The 10,247-nt window shown below is 35.9% G+C and overlaps 1 protein-coding gene across 3 annotated transcripts in view; it reads right to left on the bottom strand.

Annotated features, from left to right (window-relative positions):
* The window catches only part of LOC306884639 (ras and Rab interactor 2-like), a 37,768-nt gene that overhangs the window by 12,358 nt on the left and 15,163 nt on the right, over positions 1-10,247 (bottom strand). For all 3 annotated transcript variants that reach the window (XM_079440694.1, XM_079440696.1, XM_079440695.1), the window contains 5 exons: positions 5,650-5,738; positions 4,384-4,582; positions 4,180-4,288; positions 3,122-3,194; positions 2,247-2,338 (listed from right to left, as the gene is read on the bottom strand). In XM_079440694.1, coding sequence (XP_079296820.1) covers positions 2,247-2,338; positions 3,122-3,194; positions 4,180-4,288; positions 4,384-4,582; positions 5,650-5,738 — 562 coding nt within the window. The remainder of the gene's footprint in view (positions 1-2,246; positions 2,339-3,121; positions 3,195-4,179; positions 4,289-4,383; positions 4,583-5,649; positions 5,739-10,247) is intronic.

The raw sequence follows: 10,247 nt of genomic DNA, 5'->3' as shown, positions 1-10,247 counted from the left end.
TAAAAGATCAACCTTTTTCAAAGCTATCTTATTTCTCTTTAAAAACAACAACGACAACTCTTAGATTAAAACATGTCCCTAAATAAGTCATTTAAGCCTACTTGTTTCAGACTATGATATATGAAAAAGGTCTTTTTAAAATAAAATCTGGAGCTTTTTACCTCAAGTCAAACCATTCCACCATATAATTAAAGAAAGATACAGGGATAATTTTCTTTTGTAATGAACCTCATAATCTCTGCTGCGAAACATAACCACAACGGTTTTGTGTTTAAGATTTCATTTCTCAGTACAGGAATGTTGTACCTCACATACGTCAAGTAAGGTGCAAAGTTACAACATGTAGTCAAAGCACACAGGCAGATATCTGTTTGACAGAGACATTTACTAGCGTCAAACACACTGTGGTCCATTTCACCTAGTCAACATATCATCTTCAAATGTCGGCCACATGAGCTGTTTGTTAAATGCCACGTGTCCAATGTTGTCGTGTATTTGCTGGCACAGTAACACCTGTATAGTCAGTGCTCCAGGACATATCTGACTTATGTTCTTCACAACATGCCGGATGTTGTCGCACTACAAATTCAACATGTTCATCAGCATGTCTACATAGGTCTCAGGCTTTAAGACTTAAAAACAATAAAAAAGACTCACTATGTGTAAAATTATGTTGAATTTGTTACCTTCTCTTAGTTGGTCACTCCAATACTGTTTATTATGGATGCACAAAATAAGGATATTGGCCTATACTGGATATGTAATTGTTCATACTAATTTCCTCAAATTACATTTAGATTTCCTTTGATATTAAAACTCACTTAAATTTAATCTTGAAAAACACTAATGATCTAATAACAGTTCAAATGAATCTGGAGCAAATCTCAAAAAGAACATACATTAAAGAAAACAATACAAAAATTTAATATTGGCCATTAAGTGGTTGTTGGCCAACATGAAAATAATTAGCAATTTATCATTATGGGCAAGAATTTTAAAATGTGTATCCCTTCTGCATATATATATATATATATATATATATATACACTCACCTAAAGGATTATTAGGAACACCTGTTCAATTTCTCATTAATGCAATTATCTAATCAACCAATCACATGGCAGTTGCTTCAATGCATTTAGGGGTGTGGCCCTGGTCAAGACAATCTCCTGAACTCCAAACTGAATGTCAGAATGGTAAAGAAAGGTGATTTAAGCAATTTTGAGCGTGGCATGGTTGTTGGTGCCAGACGGGCCGGTCTGAGTATTTCACAATCTGCTCAGTTACTGGGATTTTCACGTACAACCATTTCTAGGGTTTACAAAGAATGGTGTGAAAAGGGAAAAACATCCAGTATGCGGCAGTCCTGTGGGCAAAAATGCCTTGTTGATGCTAGAGGTCAGAGGAGAATGGGCCGACTGAAATGTCTGAAATGACTAAAATGTTGCCTGGTCTGATGAGTCATTCAGATGGTAGAGTCAGAATTTGGCGTAAACAGAATGAGAACATGGATCCATCATGCCTTGTTACCACTGTGCAGGCTGGTGGTGGTGGTGTAATGGTGTGGGGGATGTTTTCTTGGCACACTTTAGCCCCTTAGTGCCAATTGGGCATCGTTTAAATGCCACGGCCTACCTGAGCATTGTTTCTGACCATGTCCATCCCTTTATGACCACCATGTACCCATCCTCTGATGGCTACTTCCAGCAGGATAATGCACCATGTCACAAAGCTCGAATCATTTCAAATTGGTTTCTTGAACATGACAATGAGTTCACTGTACTAAAATGGCCCCCACAGTCACCAGATCAGCACCTTGTTGAATCAATGCCACGTAGAATTAAGGCAGTTCTGAAGGTGAAAGGGGGTCAAACACAGTATTAGTATGGTGTTCCTAATAATCCTTTAGGTGAGTGTATATGCTGTGCATTTTGTCTTAATGTTTTACAGTTGGTGTTTACTTGTAAAACTAAATGCCTCAACCATGTCAAACTGCTGAATGCTCAACAACGAATAAACTTTGATACACTGAGTGCCAATAAAACTCTGACCTGAATTTAAGATGAAATGTTAAGAACATCTGCATTAAGTTTACAGTACACACACACTATTAAAACCAGTCATACAGACAACATACAATAAACACATAAAAAGTTAGGAGTAGTTATGCTGAAACTCACCAGTCAGCAGTTAAGCCCAATAAAATTCTGGAAAGCAAACATTCATGCTTGGGGAAGAAAACTCACCTCTTCCTAACTGAACCACCTCCTCCAGATCTTTAGGGGTCTTTGCAGCTGCGATGGCCTCGGGCAGCTTCAGCGTGAAGGGCAGAACGTCCCTAAAGAGGACAGATGAATGTTAAGAAGTGCTAAAAACATCACAAAAATGCTTCAAAAGACTGTCAGAGTGACAACAAATACTAAAAACTAAACAGCAAGAATATCCAGGCTGAGAGTTGTTGTGTGCACTCGTGGAGAGAATGAAAGAAAGAATGAGTCAGAGAGAGAGAGAGAGAGATAGAGAGAGAGAGAGAGAGAGAGAGAGAGAGAGAGAGAGAGAGAGAGAGAAATAGCTGTTAATCAGAGCATGTGGTTGAGTTTGGCAGAGAGAGGGCTGTGTTTATCCACTGACTTTTCTGCGTGGCATTGACACAGACCTTGCATGGATTTCTTACGTCTCGCAAACCTCTTCGTTACAAAACTCTATATGGGTGAAATCTAACTATGTAAACAGGTTAAGACAGAATAACTTTGACTACATTCCGTTTTTTTCAAGCAAAAAGAGACCACTCAAGTCAGACCCTTCCTTCCTGTTATTAACCGTGTTGGTCTTCAGCACTGGAATGCAGCTGAAACAGCATCATCTGGTTTTACTTTACCATAAACATTTTGGTTTATTCTGAGAACTTCAGGAGATTTTCTGAAAGGTGATGGGTGTAATTTCCATGACCCAATAAATTATTAATATCTACACCAAGATATTCTTATAAATGATTAATATCTACACCAACAAAGCATAAAGGTCACTGTCAAAAATGTATAAATATATAACAGACCAGTGAATAATCTAAACAAGCTGTTTTTGTAGATGTTTTTGTTTTTTCTAAGTAGGATCATCTTACCTGCTGATACAGCAGAACGCCACCAGTCGAAAGAGGTCTGCAAAGCTGATCCCTGAGCCCTCCAGAGAAAAAGCTGTAATAAAGGCACACACACACACCACAGTAAGTTACACACCACAGGAATTGCTACTGGAAAAACTGAAATGACCTAACAGTCTCTCTCTAAGGGAAAAGTAAACAGCCAAATTTGAACATTTAAACATCCTTCACACAAGTCGCACAGGATCTGACCCACTTACTGCATTTGCAGAAAGTGATAGACAAAGACAGAGAGAAAAACAGAGAGATGAGAATGAAGCAGAGTGCATGAAGTGTGTTGATGGAGATAAAAGAGTGAACTGATTTAATTCGAGTAGAATAACAGCATAGCACAACTGGAGCTTGATCCATACAAGTACTTCTAGTTTCACTGGGCCTCATTCATGAAACATAAGAAGAACAGGATTTTGTGTAAACCGTTGTGTAAAAAAACTGTAAAATAGTAATTTTCATAAAAGTTCTGTTTCCAAGCTAATAATTTTTCCCATATTTTCTCTTTCAGACATACTACCATTCAAACATTTGTGATAGGAAATTCCTCTTCCTCTTATTTGAACAAAATACAAGCAAAAAGAGTAATATTGTGAAATATAATATTGCAATTTAAATTAAGTTGTGCTGCTCAATATGTTTGTGGAAAGCATTATACTTTTTTTCAGGATGAATAGAAAGTTCACATAAAAACAGAATTTATTTGAAATAGAGCTCTATAACTGTAACTTTATAAATAAAAATTTTAACTTTTGATCAATTAAATGCATCCTCGCTGAATATTAATTAATTTATTTTTATTAAAATAAAAACAAAAAACGTACTGACCTCAAACATCAAACAAACAAAAAGACAAATATAGTTATCTTTTAATCTGATGAGATGCATGGCTATTCCAAATTATTAGACAGGAAATGGACAGGTATTAAACAACCAAAAACTCCAAGCAAGAGGAAGTGAAAAAGATGACACAGATACACAAACTATTAGTGGTCTTCTAATGAAAATAAACTTAGTATATCACTTACTATATTGGCTCTCTTTAACTGGGAAGTCCCGAACAGTCAGTATTTCACTGTCCATACGTAGGGAAATCACCTTTTTCTGCAGTTTATAACACCTTCTCACCACAAAACTCTAGACAGAACAGACACACAAAATGCACTGACCATGATAAAACATAATTAACAAAAGAACTTATTGTTGTGAAGCAAGGTGGTTTTTGTCATTACCCCTGCCGGCTGCGGCTGCAGAATGCGTCTGGCTTCCTCATCGCTGAGAGACAGTAGCAGCCATACAGAGTGTGTCTGCATCAGTCTGTCCAGGATGCTCATGCGTCTGCGTAGAGAGTCATATCCAGAATCCCTCACTCCAGGTGTACCGGCGCAGGCAGAAGATTGAAGGAAAAGACCACTGACCTCTCCTTCCAGACTACAAAGAGAGAGAAACCTTTATTTTGAAATGAACTGTTTTCTGTGTTAATATATTTTAAAATGTCATTTATTATTTTCTATTCCTCTGTCACATGATCCTATAAAAACACTCAAGAAACATTTCTTCTTATTATCAATGTAAAAAACAGTTTTACTGATTCATATTTATGTGATACTTTTTTCAGAATTATTTGATAAATAGGTAGTTTAAGTTAGGGTTAGGATCCTTGCTGATTACAAGTATTAATTTCTTAAAAAAGAGTGCTCACTAGTTAATAAATCTGCATACAATGCACACATTTGCAATTTTGTAACTGTCAGTTACACTACTGAAGTGAAACAACACAAACTAATGTGAACTTATGAACCTATTAATGTGAACCTGCTAATTCACTGATATGAGTTCATTTATCCAATAATTAAATCAAATATTGGTGATTGCTGTTCATTCATTATAATTATTTTGTTTATTGTGGTCTATATCTTTAATTAGCCAAGTCACAGCCCACTTGGGACTCTTTACTGATCTGTCAGTACAGTTAAAAACAAAACTACTAGACCTAAATTACAGAACTATTTTATTATACATCGCAAGAAGTTATGTTTATGAATGTTAGACATGTTTGTTAATTGTCTCATTATGAATGCAGGGACAACAAATGAGCAAAAAAAATAGTAAGAGACTGAAGCTTGTTTTGGTTAAGCTGTTTTCAAACTTCTGACAGCTGATTGTGAAACACCTGAATTTATTGTTCCTCGCACGCTCTTTCAATTTCATGGAAATGCGGTTTTGCAAAAGCATCGAATGCCCTACCTGATCCACCTGCTGGAGAACATGGGAAGTACAATAACAAACCCTGAGAATGAATCTTAAACCTGATGCTTGTGATACTGAACACTGACTGACTACATAAATCTGTACAGATTCTTTTTAACTATAAAAATGTCCCCTTTTAATGCCGGATACCGCTATAACTCTATGACACTTTCAAATTATTGTTTAGTTTGCATTTTGAATCTTTTTTTTTTACTGAAACTGTTTATTTTCAGGTTTAAGTTACTCACCCCTGTAAGATCTCTGTCTCCGGCTCTCTGGCTGGCTGAACCATCTCCTGCTTTAGCTCTGAGATCTCCGTGGAGAACGTGTCAATCAGCTGTAGTCACACACGCACACACACAGAGAGAGAAAACACAATACAAGCATAAAGAGCAGGAAATCTCAAGACATTCTGAATGTGTACTGGTGCGTCATTGAAGTTATGTACGAATGGGAAGTGGCTGTGTCTGGAATTAGTCATCATGAAATTATTCCCAGTGAGCTAGCAACTGCGTCCGTTTCCTTTCAACAGCTAACAGTGAGAACAATTCAGACAAAGACATCAAAGCACACTGTCTGTACATTTCCTTTGATTATTCCTAGATGAAACACTGAACCGTGGTCACTGTAAATTAAAATACACACTATCGAAAGAAAAATTAAATATTCTGTTTAAGGCAGGATAATAACAATTGCTGATGCTTCATTGCTAACTGCTTAAATCAGACATGAATCATGCTGATTTTAGGTCAGTACAGGTAAGTGCACTTGGGAAAACTGTTTTGTCGTTGTATATTTTTCACAGATCTGTATCTCCTGATGGCCAGCAGGGGCAGGTTGTTATTTTTTCTCTCTCCCTGTTTTAATTAATAAATTTTTTTGTATTCACTGCTTGAATTTCTTATCCTGTAGAAATTCCAGTTAAGCACTACCACTATTATGCACGAAAGTCAAGATTTCAGTGAAACCTTGACCATAAACCAGACAAGTAAAGACCTGTCCAGACTTTCTGTTGCATTTCTTTTTTATCTGAGCCAGCATTTTCCGCTTATAGTCATGAGGTATTTCATCTCAGACTTAGTCAGCAAACCACAATTACACACCAACTCTTGGCTTTTTTCAAAATGCAGCTCACAGCCAAGAAAAGCACTCTGTAAAGACTCGAAAGGGCTCCAGCCGTACCAAAACGCTGTAGATTATTGCTGAATGAGCTACACACTTGAAAGGTCTAGAATTATCAAACCAATACAAAATAAACCGGCTCTGGATATGGCTCATTGTGCTCCATGTGTGAATCAGGCAAGAAATGCCTCAAAACAATTTTAAGCTTATCATCTAAATAAAAACACTCAGAAACAGGCATGCATGAACTTATCCTTGAACTTGTCATGGTGGCCTAAATAGCAGAGTATTTACAAGTGTAAATACTAACACTCATTTTTGCATTTTGTCTAGCAACATCAGGGCTCGCAAAAATTTCTAAATCCCTGGTAGCCCTTCAGGCAGGTACTCTTCAGATTTTGGTAGCCCGAAAATTATTTTAACTAGCCCAAACAAAATAAAGACCGTAAATGTCAATCAAAAACATTTTCTATACACAAATATCAACGAATATCAAGGAAAATGTTTTTTTTTTTACTTTTTACAAGGTATCTGCAGAATTCTTAAAAATCTAAAAATTAAAAATTATTTCTTATACCATTTAACCCATTTAAAACTGTCTAAGGCCTCAATTTAGTTGTATCAAATTTAAGGACCCGTGGGAGCAATGGTCCCTCTAATTTTTTTTCTTGCTGAGCAAAACTTTTCTCTATTGGGCAGACATTTCAGGCACCTGAGCAAAAGCATTCTTCACACCAGACCTGTACAGCATGCACACAAAAAAGTGTGTAACTTTTAACTTTAATGTGCTATTTATATTTGATTTGACCCTTGATGTAACTAAATGATGTACATTTTAAGTTACCTGAGAAAATATTTTTACTGTACAATACACTGGAGTTCAAAAGTTTGGATCAATAAAGTTTGTTAAAGAGGTTTCTTATGCTCATCAAGGCTGTATCTATTTGATAAAAAATATAGAATATTATTTCAAAATAATATTGTTGGCACGGTGCACACAGCAGGGAGGAACGAGGAACACGGAGACGTGGAGCAAACTCAAATAACTGTCTTTACTGAAGACATCAAGGCAGAGCAAGACAAGGCAAGGCTGACACAGACAGGAACACCAGGGAAAATTTTTATGAATTCCTGTGAAGCAAAGCAGTATTTTCAGAGTCACATGATCCTTTAGAAATCATTCTAATATGCTGATTTTTTATCAATGTTGGAAACAGTTGTACTGCTTTTTTTTTTTATACTGTATTTTTTGGGACCTGTGATATATATATAAAAAAAGTTAAAAAGAACAGTCAAAATGGAGATTTTGTGTTACAATATAAACTATTCAAAAGTTTGGGGTCAGATTTTTTTTTCTTTCTTTTTTAAAGATACTTTAAAAAAGTTTAAAGAAAGTTAAATAAACTTTATTCAGCAAAGATGTGTTAAATGGATAACATTGATAGTAAAGACTTCTATTGTTAGAAAATATTTCTTTTTTGAATAAATGCTGTGCTTTTTATTAATCAAAGAAAAAAGTAACAGTTTCCAAAAAAAATATTAAGCAGCACAACAGTTTCAACACTGATTATAAATCAGCATATTAGAATGATTTCTGAAGGATCATGGGACACTGAAGACTGGAGTAATCATGCTGAAAATTCAGCTTTGATCACAGGAATAAATGCTATTTTATAATATTTAATAATGCTATTATATATTTGTAACACTTTTATGCCAAAAATCATTAGGATATGAAGTAAAGATCATGTTCCATGAAGATATTTTGTAAATTTCCTACTGTAAATATATCAAAACTTAATTTTTGATATGTAATATGCATTGCTAAGAACATAATTTGGACAACTTTAAAGGCGATTTTCTCAATATTTAGATTTTATTTGCACCCTCAGATTTTCAAATAGTTGTATCTCGGCCAAATATTGTCCTATCCTAACAAACACCAACGGAAAGCTTATTTATTCAGCTTTCAGATCATATATAAATCTCAATTTCGAAAAATTTACCCTTATGACTGGTTTTGTGGTCCAGGGTCACAAATAAATGCACTAGACACTTAAAAAATTCAAATCTTTTACCGGCCACAAACCTTTATTAAGAGTACTTTTATTTATTAATGTAATATTATTTATCGTATATTATTTATGCATTTATCTATTTCTTTATTTATTTATTTGCCACCTGTGCAAAAATATAAATTTTGCCTGGTTTCACCAGATCACGGGGGAAAATAAAATCAGTTCTTCATTTTAGACAAAAAAGCAACTTTGCCAGCAAGGGGAAAATACATAAATGAGATTGTATAATCCTATTGGATACAGCAGAGAAAAACAGAAGATACATTTTCAACAGATTTATAAGAACACCGCTAATGTCAATGAACCACCTATCATTTACACATAAAAGACACAATCCTGCTGAGACAGAAAGAGATCTGATATAAAAATCATTCAGCTTGTGTTGATGAATTCATCCAGAAGCAGAGAATGACTTCAGCTTTACTGATGAGCCATTAAAAGAGGTGATGAAGCAGAATAAAAGGTGCATTTTTGCCGGCTGGACATTTGTTAGGAAATTCTGATGCCTGTGAGGTGATGGCTGGTGTTCTGGAGACTGGCGAGATCAAGAACTCTTCCAAATGCTGCAGTCATCTGTTCCTCTCTTTAACCAGCCGTGAGGTAAAGTCATTTGCAGCATACAAAGCAGCCAAGACTCTAGGAAACTATGTCCTGACATTTTACTAGCACACTTGTTTCAGCCAAACACAGCCCTAACACTGAGAGGAGTGTTCAAAATATAAACACTCAAAGTGACAGCAGTAGAATTATTCAATTAAAGGGACTGTTCACTCAAAAATCAACATTCTATAAACATTTACACACACCCTCACACAATTCCAAATCCTTATATTTATTGCGTGGAATAAAAAGTTTAAAGGGGTCATATGATGCGATTTCAAGTTTTCCTTTCTCTTTGGAGTGTTACAAGCTGTTTGTGCATCCCTGAATTTGCAAAAACCAAAGTCTCAAAACCAAAGAGATATTCTTTATAAAAGTTAAGCCCTCCTAAAACGGCTCATTCAAACATTCCCCCACATGTCTACATGTGGGAAGATTTGCAAAACACCACCCAAATGTATACGCAAAGATAGAAGATGGAACTTTTTTTCTCGCTGTAGTGTTGTTGCTGCCGCCGGCGCCATGTCATGGAGACGCTGTGTTTGTTTGTGAAAGCAAAAGTACTTTGTTTGGGCTTCCAAAAGAGGAAACAACTAGAAATCAGTGGTTAAGTTGTATTTACAACACTGTTCCAGAACAGTTCAAACCAAATATTAGAGTGCGTGCAGCGCATTTTACGGAGGACTATTTCCTGATCCTGGGAGTAGCCTGCCAGCTATATGCACAAAGGCTGTTTCAATAAAGTGGGGCAATTACAGCTTTGCAAGGACAGTCTGACGCTGGCGCTTCACAGCCTGTAAGTAAGTTTTCTTATTTAAAGAATTTGCCACTGATGATTCAAACGCGAGTTTTGAGCAGTGTAGAGTAGTTCTTGTTGTTTGTCTTTCTCCGATCACAAATGCAGACATGGTAATGTTTGCGCGGCACGATGCAACGCAACGCGTAAAAAGACAGTATAAATCATTATAATCAGTAATTATGTCCCCACTGGATGCAACAAATGCCTCGTTTATAATGGGTTTTATAGTTTTTGTGTCGTCGCGCCG

This window comes from Barbus barbus (assembly GCF_936440315.1).
Source record: "Barbus barbus genome assembly, chromosome: 18".
Lineage (NCBI taxonomy): Eukaryota > Metazoa > Chordata > Actinopteri > Cypriniformes > Cyprinidae > Barbus > Barbus barbus.
The sequence above is the reverse complement of the archived record's forward strand: the minus strand, read 5'-3'. Positions and strand labels throughout refer to the sequence as shown.